Source organism: Armigeres subalbatus, chromosome 3 (assembly GCF_024139115.2).
Source record: "Armigeres subalbatus isolate Guangzhou_Male chromosome 3, GZ_Asu_2, whole genome shotgun sequence".
Classification (NCBI taxonomy): Eukaryota; Metazoa; Arthropoda; class Insecta; order Diptera; family Culicidae; genus Armigeres; species Armigeres subalbatus.
Window position 1 is genome coordinate 288335757 of NC_085141.1, and position 22273 is coordinate 288358029.

At 42.8% G+C, this 22273-nt stretch overlaps 1 protein-coding gene across 5 annotated transcripts in view; it reads left to right on the forward strand.

Annotated features, from left to right (window-relative positions):
- LOC134224743 (A disintegrin and metalloproteinase with thrombospondin motifs like) overlaps positions 1–22273 on the forward strand; it is a 590502-nt gene that overhangs the window by 563415 nt on the left and 4814 nt on the right. For 3 of the 5 annotated variants that reach the window (XM_062704282.1, XM_062704280.1, XM_062704281.1), the window contains 3 exons: positions 10174–10405; positions 10489–10589; positions 10795–10991. In XM_062704282.1, coding sequence (XP_062560266.1) covers positions 10174–10405; positions 10489–10589; positions 10795–10991 — 530 coding nt within the window. The remainder of the gene's footprint in view (positions 1–10173; positions 10406–10488; positions 10590–10794; positions 10992–22273) is intronic. The other 2 variants (XM_062704283.1, XM_062704284.1) reach the window with 2 other exon arrangements.

Genomic DNA, 22273 nt, shown 5'->3' on the forward strand with positions numbered 1-22273 from the left:
GATCTTTATGAATGTGCATTTCGTAGTTGCTACTCCGTGATTGACTAAAACAATCGTAATTGCACAGTGAACCAATAGATGGAGCATGGGAGTGTTGCTTTCCAACCTCAATGTACACAGTCCGAGAGCTCAAAACTTTTCAATGGTCAATTACGGCGCCGGCCGTACCGACTTGTCGACTTGTCCGACTTGTCGAGTCGAGTCAAGTACGAGACACCGAAGACGACCACACAGTTGTGGTTGAAATACGTATCTGCAAAGATATAGAAAATTAATTGGTGGAATTAAATGGAGAGTACTTAATTCGTCTTAGACGGTTGAATACATTCCACTAAAAGAGCTTTATATATTTTTCAGAAGCGGTAGTCATATGACCACCAATCCCGTCAGTTTTTATATTTAAAAATAATACTACACAACGACGGTTGATGACAATTAGGATAATAAAAAATATATTTCGCGAAGTGCAGGATTTTATGATTTCATTCAAAGAGAATATTACCTTATTCAAATAATTCTCCAGTGAGAATATCACAAAAAAAACTCTCACATGCATGCTGCATGTTATAAATATCAATATTTCTCTCTCCTTTTTCCTTCCCTATGTATCATCAACTTATAATCACGATCTGCAACCCGTTAAAAACTATTTGGTATCCCGGATACGGTACATCGTACTAAAACAAATAAAAAACGGTAGGAAAAATTCAACAAGAACACCACACAAGCAGATAAAGCGCAACCAAATAAAACGTATGCTAATCAGAATTCTTCCCACAGCTTTCATTGTCAAACATCTCCACTCCCAATTTCACTCTCATCCTTAACCCTTGGGCAAGATCCCGTGTATCACGCAGAACTGGAAAGCAGCAAAACTAAAGACTATTGAGTATTCGAATTTACGTTGGTGACCTGGCTGGCCTTATGCATCGTGGAAATGAAAATGAAAATATCTGTAGAGCACAAAAACATTCTTCATCTCATTTATTTAGGACAGCGGTTCTCAACCTGGGGTACATGTACCCCCGGGGGTACCTTAGTTGACCCCAGGGGGTACCTCTGCCGAAAATGCGTAATGGCGGAAATATTGGTAAAGTTTCAATAATTGTATAAATTTGTATTGCAAGACTTTGTATTGTACATAATATGCATAGCAATTAGTAAATCAAAACATTTCGAATCATGTCCACCACAGCCAACAGTGTACACAAATGATCAAAAAAATCTTCAAAAATAACCTATTTAATCGAAACTAAATTATGAAATATGTTAAGAGTATAATTCTTAACAAAAATATTAAATTTGAAGGTTTAGAAGCCTTGAAGCATAAAGGCTTTTTTTTTCAAAAAAGAGAAACTCTTGTGAGCCTTCTTCTTCGCATGAAACATTAAATTTGAAGGTTAGGATAAAGCCTTTAAAAAAAAGCTTTTGGAAGCCTTCTTCGACGCGGTTCAAAAGCCTCCTTCCGAGGGGCTCAGAAATCTTCTTTCAGCCAGCCCCTTTTCAAGTGGTTCGGAAGCCTCTTTTCGAAAGGGTCGGAAACACCCTTTCAGGAGAATCGTAAGCCCCCCTTTCAAAAGACTCGGAAGCCCCCTTTCAAAAGGCTCAGAAGCCCACTTTCAAGAGACTCGGAAGACTCCTTTTCAAGTGGCTCGGAAACTTCCTTTAAAGGGGTCCGAATTCTACCGTCGACAAGCTTGGAAGCCTATTTTTAAGAAGCTCAGCAACGTCATTTCAAGAGGCTCGAAAGTCCCCTTTCATGAGGCTCGAAAGCCTTCTTTTAAGAGGCTCGGAAACCTCCTTTCGAGGGGATCTGATCAGCCAACCCCCACAAGTGGTTCGGAAGCACCTTTTTAAGAGGCTCGGAATTCTTCTTTCATTCAGCCCCCTTTGAAGAGATTCGGAAGCCTCCTTTCAAAACAGATAGGAAGCCTTCATTCAAGAGGCTCATATGCCCCGTTTTTAAGAAGGTCATAAGTCTCCTTTTCCAGAGGGTTTGAAGATCTCTTTCAAAAGAACCGGAAGCCCACTTTCAAGTTGCTCGGAAACCCAATCGAGGGGCTCGGAATTCTTCGTTCAAGAAGCTTGGAAGCCTATTTTCAAAAGGCTCAGCAAAGTCATTTTAGGAGGGTTAATGCCTCCTTTCAAGAGGCTCGAAAGACCCCTTTAATCAGGCTCGGAAACCACCTTTCGAAGGGGCTTGGAATTCTTCTTTAGCCAAGTGGTTCGGAAGCCTCTTTTTGAAAAGGTCGGAAGCCTCAGAAGCTCACTTTCAAGAGGCTCGGAAGCCCCATTTCATGTGGCTCGAAAACTTCTTTTGGAGAGACTTGGAATTTTTCCTTCAAGAAGCTTAGGAGCCTACTTTCAGAAGGCTCAGAAATGTCAATTCAAAATGACAAAATCCTCATTTCAAGAAAGCCCCTCAGGAAGAGGCTCAGAATTCTCTGTTCGAGGGGCTCGGAATCCTTTTAGCCAACCATCACGAGTGGCTCGAAAGCCTTTTTTCAAAAGGGTCGAAAGCCCAGTTTCAAGAAGCTCGGAAGCCCCCTTTCAAGTGGCTCGGAATTTTCCTTTCGAGTGGCTGGGAATTCTTCTTTCAAGAAGTCTACTTTTTCAAACGGCTCAGCAACGTCATTTCAAGATCTTCAAAGCCTCCTTTTGAAAGCCTCGGAAACTTCCCTAGAGCTCGGGGGGGGGGGCGATAACTAAACAGATAACACAGAGCCAACAATTTGACCCCACAATACCTGGTTTGAGGACACATCTATCCATCCTCGGTTGCGCCCCACCTCGCTCGCTACGCTCTACAGGGCTGCCAGGTTGTTGTCCAGCATTCTTGAAACATTCCCGGCCCATCGTACCCTTCTAGTCTGAGCTACCTTATGGATACGGTGTGAATCTTTTTTGACCGCAGTTTCTTGTGGAACCAATAGCAGGTGCGTCTTCCACAGATGATGCGCCTTCGTATTTTACGACTATTAACATTATTATCAGGCGTTAGCGAGTAGACGAATTCTTTAAAACGCGAATAAATTTCTGCAACGGATATTTTACTAGTTTTCAAGCGCAGATTATGTATATATAGATATACTGATTTTTTTTATCACGATCTGTGTGTGTACAGATATTTTTAATTTTATTGAACAGTACTGTGAACTGTCTGTAATATCTTTTCAATGTTTTATGAACTTGCTATTCAGGACTACGAATTATGGCTTTCTTGGGTAGAGTAAAGTGGTTGGACAAATTGAGATGGGGCTTGCTGACTTACTTTATATAGAGTTCTCACACTTATTCATAGGGGGTGAAAAGGTCTCAAATCCTTGTCCGAGTTGGAGTGCCCGGAAAGTCCGTGCAAGCAGAAAATATTTGTGTTAAATTGGTTGTGGATAACCAAGCTTCTCCACACGATCACTTTTATAACAATCTTTATATTAGGTGAAGTCCAAACAGGGAAAGAGAGCTATCGTACATTCGAGCTCGCTTTTATACATTTTCAATCCGGATATAATCTGCAATACAATCCACTATCTATCGAGATACATATCCTAGCACATCATACCTAGAGCAATTACCGAGAGATACAACTATTTAACAGTTTGGAACATGGTGAAACAGACATTTTAAATTTGTTTGTGCTCTTCAAGGAAACTAAAAAAGGTCGTTTGGCATAACGGCCGTTTGGCATAATTATAATTTCAATCAATTTCGAAACCTATGCATAATATGTTCAATTATTTATAATGATTGTCACTTTAACATCATAAAACAGATGTTCTAAATTGATTTTTTCGAATTAAATTTCATATTCTATCAAATCACTGCTTGAAGGTACTTTAATTAGACTTTTTATTATCTGCCTATTTCACATAAAATCTTTTTACCTCTGGATCAGCAGCAAGATCGTCGTTGACTTAAACAAACTACAATATACGGAAAGTCAAATAGCAAAATTGTAAGTGCAATAAAAAGCAAATGATGTTATTTCTGCATGAAATATATTCATCTCTCTAAAAACATACTTTGTCGTTTATAAGTCTAAAAAGTGTATGCCTCTTTTTTCAAGTAATGCATTTTTTTAGCATAACACAAGGGAGAATATGTATGCATTTTTTTGGCTAAGGCAAAGGGTGATTTTATTCATTTGTTCAATTTAGGCAGTTTCTCGGATTAAGGCAAAGAGGGATATGATCCCTTCTTTCATAGGATGCATCTTCCCGACAGTTACATCAGAGAAGATATGGTTCCAGTTTTCAAAGGATACATTTGCCCGGCAGATGGCGAAATACGATATGCTTCCTTCTTCCAAATCAGGCATTTGCTCAGTTTAATGCGGGGGAAGATATGATCGCTTCTTTCAGCGGATGGCAGTAAGTCCAGAGAAGATGATGTGAATCCTTCTTTCAATTCAAGCATTTACTCGGTTAGAGGCAAGGGGAGATGAGATTCCTTCATTCAGTGGATGCATTTACTCGGCAGAAGGTAAAGGACGACATAGTTCCATTATTCAAGGCATTTGCTCGGTTTAAGGAAAGGAATATATGATCCCTTCATTTAGAAAATGCATTCGCAGAAGTCAAGAAAGGAAATGATGGCTCCACTTCTGCACCCCGAATGCCATTACTCCGGATGCCAAACGACCATTATGCCAAACGGCCGTTATGCCAAACGGCATTATTCTAAATGACTTTATGGAAAAGGATATTTTAATTACAAGATAAAGATTGTCGCTTCGGTTGTCTTTGTTCTGCTGTCCGAAACATGGTGGTACTAAACTGTCGAATCATTTAGATCCCGTATCCTCGCCAGCAAAAGATGTTCCGAACAGCGACGACGGCGACAATCTTTATCTTGTAATTAAAATATCTTTTCTTTATACCAAACGGGGTGCAATCGTATTTACCTTTGATCTTCTTTAGAGCAGCTGTGCTATTGGCCCTCTATTGGTGTTCTCAGTCTTGGCTGTCTAGGGTCGACTCTTTTGTTTCATGCTTTCACGTCAGCCGCAAGAGCTGATGTGGAGAAATGTGAACCTCGTTACCGGATAGAATGTTTGTATATTTGCGAGGCTGCTCTGAATCCTGTGATGTTTGGGCTGCTCTCTTTACAGTTCTGTTATCGCAGAGGATGCGAATCGGGAAAGGGTACGTAGCAGGTTGGCCGAAAAATATTGCCGTGCATTGGATACGTGCCGAAAAATATTGCAGTGGATTGTAAGGCTGTTAGAGATCTACGGTAACCCCGAAGGTCAGCTCTTAGGGTGGAAGCTGACCCAAGCGTGCAAACCCTAAGAGCAAATTTTCTTGAAGTCTACAATAATATCTAGTCGTTTCCTGAAGGTAATTTTAACAGAATTGAATACAGATAGGGTGTGATCCGATTTTTCATCAGAAAACTGTAGCTCATTTCGACATTTCCTTTATTTGATTGACTTTTCTTCTTGTCCTACCCACGTCCCGGAACGTGGACGCGCCTCTGGTCACAGCAACCAAACGTCAGTCCGAACCATTCGTAAAAATTTCACTTGACTGCTGCTGCTGCTGTCCGACGCCCACTAGATAATTTTCCGCTAGTTTAGAATACACTTTCAGAACCGCCACTGATGTACCGAGACCGGAACCGACACAATTTTTTAATGGGCCATTTTTTCTCAAAAAGTGTTGGTCCTGAAAAGAACCGATTTTCTTTTCACAATGCACCTTTCTGATCACTAGCAGCAACCAAACATTGTGTGGACATTTCACTTGAGTGCTGTCGGCGACGGCCACATGATGATAATTTCTGTTTAGTGCTGCTGTCGGCGACGGCTAATCGATAATTCTATTTCTGCTGGAACCGCTTCTACCTGCGTCATATTGTGACAGCTGATGTGTGGCCCTCATCTCTGTTCTCGAAGTCTTGATTGAGCTGAGGATTAGAGCTTAGCCCATAAGTAGTACGATATTGATGTCTGTGTTTGCGATGTACATATGAGATTGGTTGGCCTACCGATTTTTAACAGTGTTAGCAATTTATTTTTTCGATTGTTCAATACTTTAGCTCCTTCAACTCAATGTTTTAATAGTTAGGTAAAATCTTCAAGAGTTTGTCGATCGATTGATACCAAAATCTCCTAAATAGGCTAGAAGACGGCTGAGTTATAAGTTCATACTTTATAACCACTTTTCATGACGTTCCCAAATTTAAACCTCGAATGTCTTCCCTATCTCCCCGAAGGACGTAATCTTACAAAAAACACACCTTCCGTACACCAGCTCTCGGCCATCCGCAGAAAAATAGGCTTATAAGTTAACTTTCGGCACATGGGCCCATAACATGATGAAAGTGGTCATATGGGGGACATAAGATTTACGAATAAATTTCGGCATAAAACTCATTTTGACTTTCAACAGAAAATCTGAAAAAAATATGAGATGAATGAAAGATCTACTGAGTCATGAAAGAAGTTCTTATGCGAACCACCAGTTTTATTGAGACATAAGATGTGTATAATTGTTTTCATTGTTATCCTTTGCATTGCAAAAAACCAGAAGAGTGTACCTTATTTTTCTCATAATCAACGTTTGGAAATCGTACACAACACTTTTCCCCGTGAGCAACCAGGAAGACTAACCGGCGAAACAAAAAAAACGAGGAATCTTACCATAAGATTTGTTGAGAAAAAATGTATCATAAAATCATTGGTGAAGTGTTGTCATTTTATTATCGTTTATCTCTGTTTTCACCTTAGCTGGGTTTACGCATTTGAGCTATATGCAGCTCATCAAAATCCAGCTCAATAAGAAGATCTGGTTTTCGTAATAGATGATTTTACAAACGGCATACTGGGCCTGCGGATAAAAAAATCATTCGAAAAAGTATCTTATAATTTAGATATCTTGCTCTCAGATACATTTAATCTGTTCTACAAGCATTCTAAGTAATGGAACAGTGAATCATTATCACCTCCTTATGACCCATTGTCACCCCCGACGACGGTATACAGCAGAAGAGCAGATATACAGGGTGCGGCAGAAAAAAAATGCGAAAATTTGTTCTATTTCTTGCAAATCTCATTTTCAACTGTTCCAAGCAATCATATCAACATTTATGAGTTCAGTTATCTTTATAAGGTCCTTTCAAACACAAAGATAGTTAATGTGTCCTCTATTTTTATTGATAATATCCTCAAGAGAACGTCTGAAGCTAGAACACGCCTTTCGAACCCAGTCCTCCGACATCGACTGCTATGGCTGACTTTAGGGTCTTTACACAAGGATGTGGTTTACATACGCCCAAATCGTATAATCCAGCGGATTAAGATCCGGGCTGCTAGGGGGGGCACAAACCTTCCCAAGCAGCACGCGCAACATCTTTCAAATAGGCGTTTGTTCCTAATAAATTGCATTGAAGACACTGGCAATACATCGAGTCACATTAAAGCCACTACCCAGTTTCAGAAAATCACAATGTTTCATTTCCGTTTAAGTGGCGTCGCAATATTCTACACATCTGACTTCTTGGGTGGTTTAAAATTCGATGTGTTTTATATCAGAAACAAAACAGATAAGTTGCAGAATTAATAACACTTCGGTTCATTGCTGTTACGACAATGTTTCTGATATGTTGCAAAACACTTCGTGCTCAGCTGAGCAGTATTTTATTTTTGACAGTCCTCTGCATGTTCCCTATAAGATACAATGATGCTACAAATGACTTTGTTGTTTATGTAGTGCACTTGTAGCAGAATCTCCAAATAGACTTGTTGGTGTGATGGTTATAATAGAAGGTAGCAAATCTCAAGGTCCATGGTTCGATTCCCGGTTGGTGTTGTGTTTTTATTTTCATTGTAGCCGTAAGATGTTGCAAATAGGCCCACCTCTTGCGCTTTTTGTGTCACAAAGGAGTTCCAAATACGACGCGTTGTGCATAAGTCAGATCCTTTAGTAAGTCACACCACAGTTGTTGTTACTCACTGAGAAACAAGAGGTGTTGCTTGGGTTTCTGCCAAAATTGAATGTTGTTCTTTAGCCATTGTTGGGTCGATTGGAGGGTGACATGGCGCGCCATCCTGCTGCAGGGCAACATTTTGATCCTCGGAGAATTTGGCCTTAATCCAAGGATAATGATATACACTTCGGTATTAATTTTATCTCCAAATTCAATGCAAACAGGCGGCAGTTTCAAACTTTTGGACGCCAATAAGCCAAACATCATGACACCAGCCGGATTTACTTACTTACTTACTTATGGATCCTGTACACCTCCGGTGATGCAAAGGGCCGACTTGAAAGATCTCCATCCTGAGCGTTGCCCGGCTATCGCTTTAACCTGTTGCCAGGATAGATTTCGGTCGACTTCTTTTATTTCTTTATTGAGGCTTCGCCGCCATGAGCCTCTGGGTCTGCCTCTGCTGCGATGTCCCGCTGGGTTCCAGTCTAATGCTTGTTTACAGATTTCGTTTCCGCCCCTACGTAGAGTGTGGCCGACCCAGGCCCACTTCCGATCCCGAATTTCTGTTGCTATTGGCCTCTGGTGACAACGACGATGGAGCTCGTTGTTTTAGATCCAGTTGTGAGGCCACCAGGCCCGAATTATATACCGCAGGCATCTGTTAATGAACATCTGCAACCGTTGAGTGTTCTCCACTGATATACACCATGTTTCGCTAGCGTATAACAGCACAGATTTCACGTTAGAGTTGTTAGTTGTTAGAGTTGACGCGCTAACCATCTGAATTATTTACCAGATGAGGGATGATGCGACCAAAGGCAATCATAACAGGTATAGCAATGAGTGATACGAGTGGAATAAGCACCATTCATATTTGTGTCCTTTTCCGTTATCAAGCTAAATAGAATCGGGAAGATTGTGTGGGTTAAGTAATATTGCTGTACACAATTCATATACTTGTTCTAGGAGGAGCCAACGAGATTCGTTTGGATGTATTGATCGAAACCAAATAAACCGACTTAATGTATTATGTTAACAGCTGTATTAACAAGTATGACATTCTCTGATCGGTTTGAATGCGAGATTTTATACAAAATGCTTAATACAAAGAATGTCACACAGAATTGCTGTGGGGAAGGTGGGAGACTTGATCTCCGGGGAGACTTAATCACCCCCTGTTTTATCTGGAACTAAAGTAGTTTTGTTTTAGCGTAATTTTTAATATAGATCCTCTAGACAAATGACCTTTATGTGGTGAGTTATTTTTTGGGTTGACAACCCTATTTATTCTGCAGGGCGGTTTGTTTATTTTGACCTTCCTAAAATATTTGATCTCCCATTAGTCACCCATGCAAAAATTTGGCGAAAAAAAAAAAAATATAAATCGGTTCTCAGGCTTCTAATTTTTTGTAGATTTAACAGATTTGATGAAGGGTTAGCAGGAAAAAATATGTATAGCGTAGATATCATAGAAAAAGTATCAAGTCTCCCCAAATTTCAAAATTGCATGTGCTGACGAATTCAATAACAAAAATCGTTCATGTATACGCACAACAATTCGAAAATTCCGCGTATTTTGAAGGAAAAATATTTAAAAAATCTGATGGCACCTGTCTAATTTTATCAAAGCAAGTTCTTGGTGAGGGATCAATTTCCCCCAAATATTTTAAAAGTCGACATTTTGAAAGTGGTAGATCTTACCCCGTAACACACCACGTAAAGGTATCTACCCAGCATTACGGGTAATACTTTCTACGAAGTTCGAACATCACAAAGTCCAAAACTTGTGGTACCTCTCCGTCGATATCATAAGTTCTGAAATCAGTCGCGATGCTAATCTAAAGAATCCCCCAAACAGCTCTAAACTTGTACAATTGTAAATAAATGTGAAAAATCATCTATATCTGTAATACGCGCACGAGGCTCAAACGTTTATAGACTACGCAAAAAAATTCAATTTAAAATTTCATCAACTATATGAAAATCCATCAGCATCATCGAGGCGAACAAATAGATCATTAAAGCCCCAATAATTAAGTCCTAAATAAAATTAATTATACAAAATATCTTCCGTTGTATCCGTAGTGAATCTGTTGCACCTTAAAACTAAACGCATTATTTTATTCTGCGAACGCTGTAATCTCGATATTTGTGACCTTTGTTTTTCATTTTTAGGCTATCTAAGCCCAAATGCAATGTAATTAATCACTAACGTAACTCTCTTCTCGTTCCCATGCACAGTGGTGACACCGCCAGTTGCCTGCACAATCCTCCTCACGAGGACGAAGCCCTGGGGCGAACCCTGCCCGGAACGCTCCTCTCGTTGGACGCCCAGTGCCGGCGGGACCGGGGGACATCCGCGTGCTTCAAGGACGAACGCGTCTGCGCTCAGCTGTTCTGCTTCGACTCGGCCAGCGGGTACTGCGTGGCGTACCGACCGGCCGCCGAGGGATCCACCTGCGGTGATGGACAAGTAAGGGCCAGTGAAGTGATTTCGCGGGATATCCGTTCGAGGTCGTGAGGCGGATGTTATTATTGTTTTGTATTTCGTTTTAGCACTGCTTGGATGGTAGATGCGTTGCCGAACATGAAAACATAATTCCTGACTATTCACAGCACACACCGTCGTACGCGCGGTTCAACCAACAACCAGTCAAGTATGTATAGCATTTGATTTGCTTTGTGGATTATTTGTGTTAGTAAAGTAACTTATTCTCAGTCATTAATAAAATTGTCAGTTAGATTTCGAATGCATTACATTGGTAAGCGATCATGCAAAGAAGTTATCGATGATAATGTTATTGTATATATCTCACGAAACTTTGCTGAACGATCAAAATTTTAACGGATCAACTTCTCTAGATATAACTACGACGACAAGTCAGGTCAGCAGGAAGAGTATTATGAACCATCAAGTAGCACGTCGTCCACAACAACAACCACCACCACCACAACGACAACCACCACCACCACCACAACACCACCACCACCGCCGCCACCGACATCGACGAGGAATTATTACCAATATTTCAACCACAAGTCCACGAGTACATATCATAGTAATTTCCATCCTACTAGCTCTAGTTATAATGGTAACAGTAATCACTATAACCACAACAATAACGATAATCAACAAAAATCGACTACCGAATCTGACTACTACCGTACGAAAGCGACCAAGACTCCGTACGTGTTTAGTAAATACACATTCAGCTCGACCAGGAGCCCGTACACTTACAGTCAGTTCACGGCGAGCAGCACGACACCGTCAAGCACTAGCATTAGCACCACACGTTCGCCCTTCTGGGACGATCATCACAGCAATCAGCACCAGCAAAAACACGGTGACGGTGCTTACAATAATGGTCATTCGACCACCACCACCACCACCACAACCACGGCCAAACCGAAGTCCACCTACCATCCGGTGTTCGACGTGTACTTCAATCGGATCGCTCAGACGACAACGCGAAATCCGTACAACTTCAGCTACTACGTCAAACGCACGACCAAGAGTCCGAACTACGCGTTGAACTACGTAGGAGCGAACAGCCAAATCAGCTCCAACCGAGCGCCGTTCAATAGTAGTAGTGGTGGAAGCGGATCGGTTAGTGGATAGTACAAGCACGCCATTGCGCACGCACTCGCACACGGTTTTGGCAGCAAACACCCAGGGTTTGATACCCGCGCAAGCCAACAGAACACTTTTTTTATGACGAGTAAAAATATTAAACGCGCCTGGCAGCGTCGCTATTGTTCTGTTGATCGCTATATGAACTAAATTCAAACAAGTTGGAACCATGATTTCCTCTTTTTTCTATTTATTATGTTTGTGTGTTCCCTGTCGCTTTCCTGTTTTCCTTTATTTTCGCTTGAATATTATTTCTTTGTTTGTTGAAATTATTTTGTTTTGTTGAAAAGCATTGTTGTTTATTTCTGTGAAATTTGTGTTCAATGTTATTTTATTCTATATTCTCTCGATAAAAGTACTAACCATTCTTGAGATTAAGTAAATCTATCCTAACCTCAATTCCCTCAACTAACTGAACACACATTCTTTATTCAAAAATAAAATTAAAAAAAGTCTGCCATCTATTTAAATTATGCTTTAGGAGAGTAAGAGTAAAAAGAGTGCACGAATTCATTTTAAAAAGTATATTTTTCGCGGGATTACGAAAAATAGTGCTTTTATATATACACATTACATACATTTGAGAATGAAATACGCGCGGAACGCTTCGACTTCTTCCACTACATCCAAGACAAACACGCGCATCACGGGTAAGAAATTGCACTTCGCTATATTTAAGAAAACCACTCTGAGAACTACATGCTGCCACTTTTAGCATCATTTCAAAACTTCTTCTCTCCGTCATGAGAATAATTTCTTTGTAATTTAGTCCTATTGTTTCGTACATCGAATTACCCGCTCAAAATTTCATTAAACAATCATTACTCTTGTAGATTTGAAGTCATTCTCTTCCAAGTATTCTTCCTAATTCAATCGTATTCAAAACTTTACAGTGTTTCGCACTAGAAGCAGACTCTCTATGATAAAACCTTTGTATTCATCCAAGTTGATATCTTCGAGGCCACTTCCAAACTAGCACTCTTACTGACGCCAATTCGTGAAACCTATAAACTACTACTTTTTTAAATCGACTAAAACACTTACAATTCACTTACCTACTTTACTGTACTATACAGAACTGTACACTATTTTCTACTGACCGAAAACTTCCACTAACTGAATATATTTTTCAAATATTTAAGACTAATACCCTTGTATTTAGAGCTTCAGTAATCGCACTTAAGCTTGTTGAATTCATTTACATACTAACTTTTCATGGCAAAAATTGTGACCCAGCGCTTCTTATCCAACTACGCGTAAATAGCACTAACCCACCAAAACACACCCATTTTGGTAAATGTTTAAATACCAGCGTGACAATCTGCCGCCATTGGATGATTTGTAAACTGCCAACCAAAGATCGTGTAAATAATTTGGCGAGAATCGGATCCAGCAGTGATGAAACATAAAACCCTGGACGCAGGAGGTGGAACTGGCTTGGAAGTCACGGGAAATGGACTCACCAGTGGAACATCCGTTTGATATCAAGTATAAGACTGGAAACTCAGGGAATCCTAGTGTAAATAGAATGTTTATCGAACGTCATAAATGTACATATCTAGCAATAAGGAATTAGTTAAATGTATATTTATTATCACATTGTTCATATCACTTTTGCATTACATTGTCGAATACTTACGGACAACACTACAGTAATCGCATGCCTGGCGTATTGTACAGCTTCTTTAGTCGGTCTTGGGCGATATTCCTCCCGAGCGATTAGTGCCCCAGATCTGATTCCACAACGCGCAGCTTAACCAACATGTTCGCGAATTCACCGTCCTCTGTCTGGTTCTTCGTTGATTTTTTGTTTCTAAGAATCTCTGTTGAATATTGTTTTCGCTATTCTTTCTTCCGACGGTGCTGTGTTCATTGAAATACATTTTTTTTTTTAATTTTAAATTTACTGTGCATAAGCCAGAAAAAGATTATTATTATGGTAGCTTAGGGAGATGGAAGATCAATTGCCTGTGCCAGTAAACAAACCAAGATCTTGAGCCCTTCAGATGTTTTCTTTGCGCCATTCAATGGCACATCTTTTTGAGCCGTTTAGCTCGCAATTTCTTCAGATAGCCCCGGTGGCGGACCTGTATTATTCCAACTGAGAGTCCCCCGGCTGTGAAAGCTCTCCTGATACCGAAGACCTACATCCGTGGAAGGCTATTACGTTACCAACACTACTCTTTCATCTGGTCAGCATATTCAATTTATAGATCAGCTCAAGTACCAAGCACTTTCTCACTTCAACGGGTAACCGGGCGAGTACCAAGAACGGTCTGAAGATTATGGATGGAGATAGCTTTCGATGGTACCCCGACGGCCCGGAGCCGGTTCATACGTACGCCACGGTATACCCAACTAGTCCCCGGAAGTGGATCTAGCTCTATCCCGACAACCGAATTGCAATCAGTCATTCAGCTCCCAACTCCTGCTTTGGTCGCGAACGACTCGTACAGCCCCCAATGGCGAATCTATCCTACTCCGTCGAGAAGTTTCCCGACTGCGGGAGCTGCCCCGTAACCGGCCGTGACACCACTTTCTGTGGCTACTCGCTCGCCGGAAGCTAACAACAGTTCCGACGTTGGTAGCTGGCACTTGCACTCCCGTTCATTATCGACATTTATCTACCGTCATGTACTTTGACGCTCGTGGTCCGCTTTCCGCAATGGTGGCCTGCTGATGCTCCGTGCGCCTACCTCGTTGTAAGATGGCTGTTATCCTGGTTGTCACTCTTGCTACAGCACTCCACTTATTTACGTTCTGGCACATTCTTTCAACGATGTTATCTGTAATACTGTTCATTCCATATGCCTTCAACATCGTATCGCTTCGAACCGGAGACATGTGAACATGAAATGGTCGGGGTTCAGCCAAACCGCACCAAGCGGCTTTTCGACTGACTTGTCAAAATATCACAACGTACAAGGACAACGGAAATAGTTTCATATCAATTTAAGCATACATTTGCATTAGGATATCCTCAGTTATGGGGTTGAGGGATATTCGATGCGATTTGCGATCAATTAAATCTGCTAAACGAAAGTTTGAGCAGAAAAATCGGCAATTTTTCGATGGCGCTTGGTGTGATTTGGCTGAACCCCGACCAAATGTTCAAGCCTTTCTGTCACGTCTGGACAGGTGGGGGAAGCTGCATGTCCGAAACTGTGCAGGTACCACCTAAAGTATCCGTGCTTTGTTTAGAACTGCTCGGTAAAAGTTGACAACTTTGCTGAGATCCCGGTAAAAAATATCGAGTTTGTGGGTGATTCCAAAGTTTAGTACTCCATGAGGTTTGCTAGTCCATACCGACGGTTTGTTTTGGTTTTGTAGATAGAGATACATCCCGGGTTTGTAGCTTTACTGGTGATATTTTAGAAGCAAGGCAAGAAAGTGGCTACGGCTCCGATGCATGGCCAAATAACAGTATCATTGCTCTGTTTTCTCAAGAAAGAGGCGCGTCTTCAATGAGATTGTTCTCTATGAAGGGTCTAAATAGCGGGACCTTGTCATGATACTCTTGAAAAAACGCAGTATTGAAACCGCCACGCTTGCCTGCACCTTGCACTTGCTAGACCACACACTAGAGCTGTTCACCATCATCCTAGATAGCGCCGCTATCGCCGTCGACGCACATGAATTTCGAAACTCAGCATTTCGTCGAGCAGCAACGTCAATTGTTTTTAAGAGATGTCTTGGATATAACGTCACAGCCGCCCCATGCATCAACCTCCGACGACTATCATCTCCGTTTTATGATGCGCCACCTGTAGATTCTTGCTGCGAAAATATTCCTCCATGAGACTGATCGAATAGGCTTCAATCAATTCGACTTCCTCGATGGACTCTCCATACACTGTCATCGTTACGGCGACAGCCTGTTTAGGATTAGCTTCTCCAGTTGATTCCCAATATTATCTATAAGCAAGTTGGGTCCGTACGCTGAGGGGCTCCTGGTGGCTTACCAAGTTTCGGTAACAGTACCCAACGCTGTCTCTTCCATGTATCCGAGAATGTCTATTCGTTCAGTCCCCTCTCCAGTTGTCAGTATGGCTGCCATTACGGGCCGCCGTGTACGGGATTCCGTCCGGATCGGGTGCTTTACTCGGGTGAAGCGCTTTTGCACCGACACTCTCGGCACCTCTTCGTCACCTGGACCTACCCTCGCTGCTGACGGCCAATGAGTTTGGCCGTTGTGTCGGAATAGTACTTCCATTATCATCTTCAGCTTAATTGGACCCCGAGTAGCACTCTTGTCACATATCAGTCACTGTGACTCATATGCGACTAAATCCAGTCACATTGGAGTTACTGCAACCAAATCGATATGAACTGTGCTACTAGGGGCATCACTCGGAAGGAGCCAGTGCTCCTTTTGTCGTAACCATTGCTTCAAAGGCCATGCCCTTTACTATATTATTCAAGTTCTAAGCCTGGTTGCTCCAAGGACTGCAATGGGCTCGATCCATCAATTTACATCATTTCATTAATTTTAATTTATTTAGCTTACATCTAAACAGATAATACTGATTCAACAATTTGACGCCGCAATACACGGTCCGAGGCCGCATTTCACCATCCTCGAATTCGTCCCACGCTCGCCATATCGTTCTGTACCTGGTCAGCCCACCTCGCTCGCTGCACTTCACGTCTTCTTATACTAGCCGGATCGGAAGCGAAAATCAACTTTGTTGTTGAGTGGCCGTCATCGAAGCCGGCTTGATAACTTCTCACGAACTCATGAACTATTGGTGACAGACGACGGAGGATGATCTGGGATATCACTTTGTAGGTGGCATTAAGAATGGTGATCATTCGATAGTTCTCACCCTCCATCTTGTCGCCTTTCTTGTAGATGGGGTATATGATCCCTTCCTTCCACTCCTGCGGTAGCTGTTCAGTTTCCCATATTTTGACTATCAGTTTGTGTAGGTAGGGAGCCAGCTTCTGAGGCCCATCTTGATGAGCTCAGCTCCGATACCATCCTTACCAGCTACTGTATTGGTCTTTAGCTGTTGAATGGCATCCTGAACTTCCCTCAAGATGGGGGCTGGTTAGTTTCCATCGGCCTCTGAACTGAGTAGTCGTCTCCGACTGATGAAACTCTCAGCGCCATTTAAGTGGTATTCGTAGTGCTCCTTCCACCTTTCGCTCACCATACGTTCGTCCGTCAAGGTGCTCCTATCGTTATCCCTGCACATCTCGACTCGCGTCACGAAGCCTTTGCGGGTGCGCTAGGCTTCTGATAAAACTTGCGTGTTTCTTGAGAATGGCACAGCTGTTCCATCTCCTCGCACTCCGCTTCTTCCAGGCGGCGTTTTATCTCCTGAAAAAAGGCGGGTCTGTTGTCTCTTAGAAATAACGGAGTAGCAACCGTGGGCGGTCAATCATGCTCATGCTCAAAAAGGGTGGGTCTGCTGTCTCCGCTTCCGTCTATAAGGCTCTACGTTCTCAAGGTCCCGAGCTGCAGCGCTCATATGTGTTGTCTTAACTCTGGTAGATGGTATGATGACCTCTAAACGTTCGCACAATGCATTGATCGTATCCAACAAACCTCCTGCAACTTTACAATGCGTGTGCTCCCGACGAAGTTGAAAAAAAAAAATTTAGTTCCACGAATCGAATTTCCAATCGCTTGTCTCTTCTCGTCACTGTGGTCTTCGTCGATTGTTCCGGTCCGTTGCTGTTTTTTAAAGCTGGCTTGCAGGCCCTGACGCCAACCCCTAAATTTCTGGAGGATCATTAGTTTAAACTTTCGGTTAGGGTGGTCGGTATTTGCCATTTTGGACAAATATCGGCATTCGGTATTTGGTGCAGTAAATACCGGTATTTGTGAAAATTTCGGAAATAAAAAAACTTTGAATTTGAGCTTTCGGTGAAAAACAATATTTATCGACAAACTTCAAATGTTAAAATCATTGCTTGCTAGGTCGGGCAAAGTGAAACTTAAGTAGACATAACACACTGAGCGATTTATCCCCCAATCCGCATCGGATTTTGTTGGCAATGTTGCTCTGGTTCAACCGGAGTTGGACGAATAGTTCCAAGAGCGTCGAAATCAGTGTCATCCCTTAATTCCTTCAGATTCATAGTAGGAGAATTATTTACGGATTGCTTGCAAGGATCCTGGCGTCAACGTAGTTGCCACCGGCAACGCAAGTGTTTTGATCTGCTGAATGCTGTATGTTGTGCATTATGCAAAAATTTACAAATCAAAAAAAGTTAGCCCTCGTAAAATATTATTGGTTACTCAAATAAGTAAGGACGATTTATGGTTTTCGATGCATTTTGCTCCCAGTCAGTTATAGAGGACAATGTGCGTTTTGTTCAATAAACATGAAATTTGTAAAGAAACTTCGCATGTTTTTCACCACACCACGCCTTTGAAACTTGCCATCCGCGGTTCTCACGTCTGCCATTCGGATTCACCGCCGCCAGCACAATATCTCGCCTCCAGAACTTAAGGTTCTTCCCGTCGATCACAAATACCAGGTCATCTTCATCGATCGGCCTCTGTTCGTCGAACCATTTCGACCGTTGTTGATTGATCATCGGAAGATACTCCCGGCACCATCTCGACCACATTATGTCTGCCAGCAGCTGGAACCGCTTGTACACGTTCCGCAAAACTTCGGCAGAGCCCGTCGAAAACTTCTCCACATCCAAGTCAGCACCCGACACCATTCTACTCCGCCAGTCTTGCGGTAAGTGGGTCAATGCGTGTTGATCAGTTCCCAGACTCCTCTCATGTGTGGGGAACCCGTCAGAATAATATGCCATGCGGTAGATGAGCTGTCACGATCTCTGCAAACTCACGATTGATGTCGTCAATCTTCACCATCTCGTTATTCGCTCAGCGAAAGCAAGTGGCACTGTCTGAAAAGTTTTGGCAATGCTTGCTACGAAAACGAGCGATGGCCATCCGACACGACTCGGTTATGAGACCCTCTGTGAAAACTGTCACTCAACCGTCTATGACAAGTTTAGTATTTTCCATTTAATTCCACTACGTTTTGTTATCCTTGCAGATACGTATGTCGACAAGTTGAGTCAAGTACGAGACACTGAAGACGGCCTTGCAGTCGAGACCGAATACATTGAATACATTCCACTAAAAGAGCTTAAACAAAATTCTGTCGCTCAACGTTTCTCATTTCGCCGACTAACCGTGGCTTCCATCTGACCTAGGTAATCTACCCCTACGGAGCTAAAAACCGAAGATGAGAAGTGGAACTGGTAGTGTAGCCATTCTTGGTGTTCGTGAACAACACATGTTGAGCTTGTAGCAGTGTCCGAACTGCTCGGTAGTACTGCATAAACTTCTACGTTGTCGCGTGTATTTTTCCTTGAGCAAGTGTAAAGGGAAATCTGCAACCAGACACCTGAGGAGGTTAACTCAGGTAGTGTGGGGATGGGTATGTCATGTAACCCCAAGCAGCACAAGTCAGACAAAATTGGTTGCGGCAACTTGATTGTGACTGAATCCGGTCACAAATGATTTGCTAAAACCTATGTGGAATATGTGTGCTGCTAGGGACTCTCAACCCGACCCAGTAAAGCCAAAACCCTTTTGCCAGTCCGTACTTCCGGCCCCTAATTAAGCAATAATTCAGGGGAGGACTATTGAGAACGCTCACGTCTATGCTAACGCACTCGACGTTAATACACACAACATTGATTTCAAGGTTGGTAACCTCACCACCCGTAGATCACAAGCTATGATAGTAACCTAGCGGTCCGTATCATAATCTCACTTTGGAGACGAGCACCCCGACAACAACCACCGCGCATGAACCGCAATGACCTCTATATCTACATACGGAGGTCCCCGCAGCCCACCCGCGACATGTTAGTTGTAGGGGTGAGCGAAGTGTTCACCGCACCACATATGTCAATTTCGTTGTAGCACTCCACATCTTCCTCTAGGAGTATGTCTATCGGCATCATCCCAGCTAGAACGCACACCGCCTCATATGATATGGTGCGATATGCGCTCGCGACTCGTAGGCACATCAGCCGGTGTACTCTGATAAGTTTCTTCACATTGTACTCGGCATTTAGTGCTACGGCCCATGCTGGTACGCCATAGCGGATGATAGACAATGCTACACCCGCTATCAACCTACGCACCTGACTATGCACCGCTGATCTGTTCTGATTTTATCGCCAATGAAGCCCGCTGACATGCATAATCGACGTGGGTCGTGAAATTGAGCTTATCGTCGATTATTAGCCCAGATGCTTAAGAGACCTCACGGAGTTAACTGTGCACATCCCTACTCTCATCCTCGCTCGCTGCAACCCATGGCGGTTATGCACCACCACGACTTCCGTCTTGTGATGTGCAAGGGACAGCCACCTCGAGTTGAGCTACTCCTCTACTCTACTCTGCCAATCGGGTATGGAGCCTGTAACGCGACAGAATTATCGGGCGCCGTTTGTAGAAAGAGCTCTCCGCCCAGATTCTCATCCATGCGCAATACACCTTCGTCGTCTGCTATCGGTGAGCCTTAGTAGATTTGGTAACTCTTCTTGATGGTTTCCACCCGCGCTCCCGGCCGTCGTTTCAAATTGTTTGTTAGCGTGCTCATCACGTCCAGAAAGCTGTAGCCACACGATAGTCTCCGCTTCTAAAGTTCTTCGCGCTGAAACGGTGCTTTGATGGATTCGTAGTTTGCTGCCATCGGCTTCATCAGCTGCGTCTGCTTTGTTGTAGCCTATGCAGTAACTATCATCAACAGTTGTCCCGTAAAGCTGCTAGATCATTTTTAAGTAGTGTTTTACGGTGTAAGATCTACCGAACCGAGACCTAGCGTAATCAGTTTTTCGAGGAAGGGCAATAAGTTGTGTTAATTAAGGGGCTCATCGTATTTAGTCCTCTATACCAATATCAGCTTTGGAAGTATAACAAAAAATATTTTACCCTGCAGATGGTTGAAAGACTCAAATTACTCTTATTTGAGGCTAAACTGTATGCAATGGAAACAACTTTTCTATCAATTAGCCAAAAAACCTCGGAGTCATTGTCTTAGGCTGAACTGACTGCTGGAAAAAAAATCGAGTTAGGGGATTGAATACGTACTAACTTTTCATTAACTGGTAAGCATTGGTAGTTCGAAGAACACACGGTAATACTTGTGACTTATCAAATTCTATAGATTGAAATGGTTTTGTAGATAGAGCTTTATTCCGGGTTTGGTGTTTAACTGGTGATATTCTTGAAGCAAGACGCGGATATGCATGGCCAAATAACAGTATTACTGTTCTGTTTTCTCAAAAAAGGATTGATTTCCTGTTGACAAGGGGCACGCCTTCAATGCGATTGCTCTCTGTGTCTTGAGACAACAAAACAAGAACTGTATCGAAACCGATACTGCATTGCTTCTCAATAGTAATGAAGTAATTCGACATGCACTTATACACTAAGGATACGGGTAATGCCACAATAGATCTAACAACTGGTCGCAGTGGCACATTCGAGCAGGAAAATAAATCTCACACAGTTGGCGATAAAGCGTACTGCGGTCGCGGTCACTAGCAGTAGCTTCGTCCAACCGGATATAGGTCCAACTTTGATAGACCCATGTAATAGGACAACACCTCGAGCTTCCTCGTTGTTTTCTTCGAACCCTGCTTTGCGCGTTGGCCATAGTTCTCGCGGCCGATATAGCAACGAAAGTCTGCAAAACAATTCTCCCTCACTTTGTAGCGGCGGACCTTGACCCAACTTCGTCAGCACATCTGCGATATTCAACTTGGTCGAAATCCCTAGCCATCTTCGTCGACACCTGAATCTCGCCGAATTGAATTCACCAATTTGGTTGTAGCGATGTTGATCCGTGTTGAGCCAACTACACACGGTGCGAAAATCCACCAAGAAAACTGTGCAGGCTATCTGGTACAAGTGCATGCTCAGAATTGTCTGGCTCATTCGTGTCCCAAGAATAGCACCTTTCAGCTCCAAACGAGGAATCGACCGATGGTTCTCGGAGCTCGACCTCTGGCAACAAATTTATACACCGCTGCCACAACGCCCAGGAATTTTCGTTGGTTTATTCGTCGCATCCAAAGTTGGAGCGCCAGAGATGCTGGAACGATGACAGCAACCTAAGAGGATCAAGAAATCCCATCACACAACTTTTTGACAAGCCATTTTGTCGTTCGCTTTCCTTCCAGCAGGTACGGCTTCAACTCTTTGCGGTGCATCGTCGAGAACGAAAACTCATCCGCATTCGATTCCCAAAACTCTCTCCTTCAACGTTTGCTTATCCCGGCAGAAGTGTACCTGCGCTGCTGGATTTTCCTCTCCCAGACTCCATAGAAATGCAGGCCCAGGCAGAACCAATCTAACCTCCTGCGCCAGGTTGACGGCCGCTGTCGAAATAGTCGTCGTCATAATGTGATAGATGATCGCGGCCGATGCTTCGAAATATTGCGTTCCGGATCTTCACAAAATGCGCCGAGCAGGGGGAGCTTGTCGAGCCGAATTTGGCTACGTCCATGACGTGAATGCTGGATTGTTTCTCTGAAGCAGATATTGAAACAAATCAGATCATAAGTACAAGCATTCGGCCAAACGATATTTTCGGGTCTGCATTCGAATGGACATTCCTCGACACAAACACTTCCTTAGTGCTTGTACGTCTGGTACATATCTTGATCTTAACTCAAGATCATTGGAAGACCCTGAGCATCCCATGTACAAAGAAATTT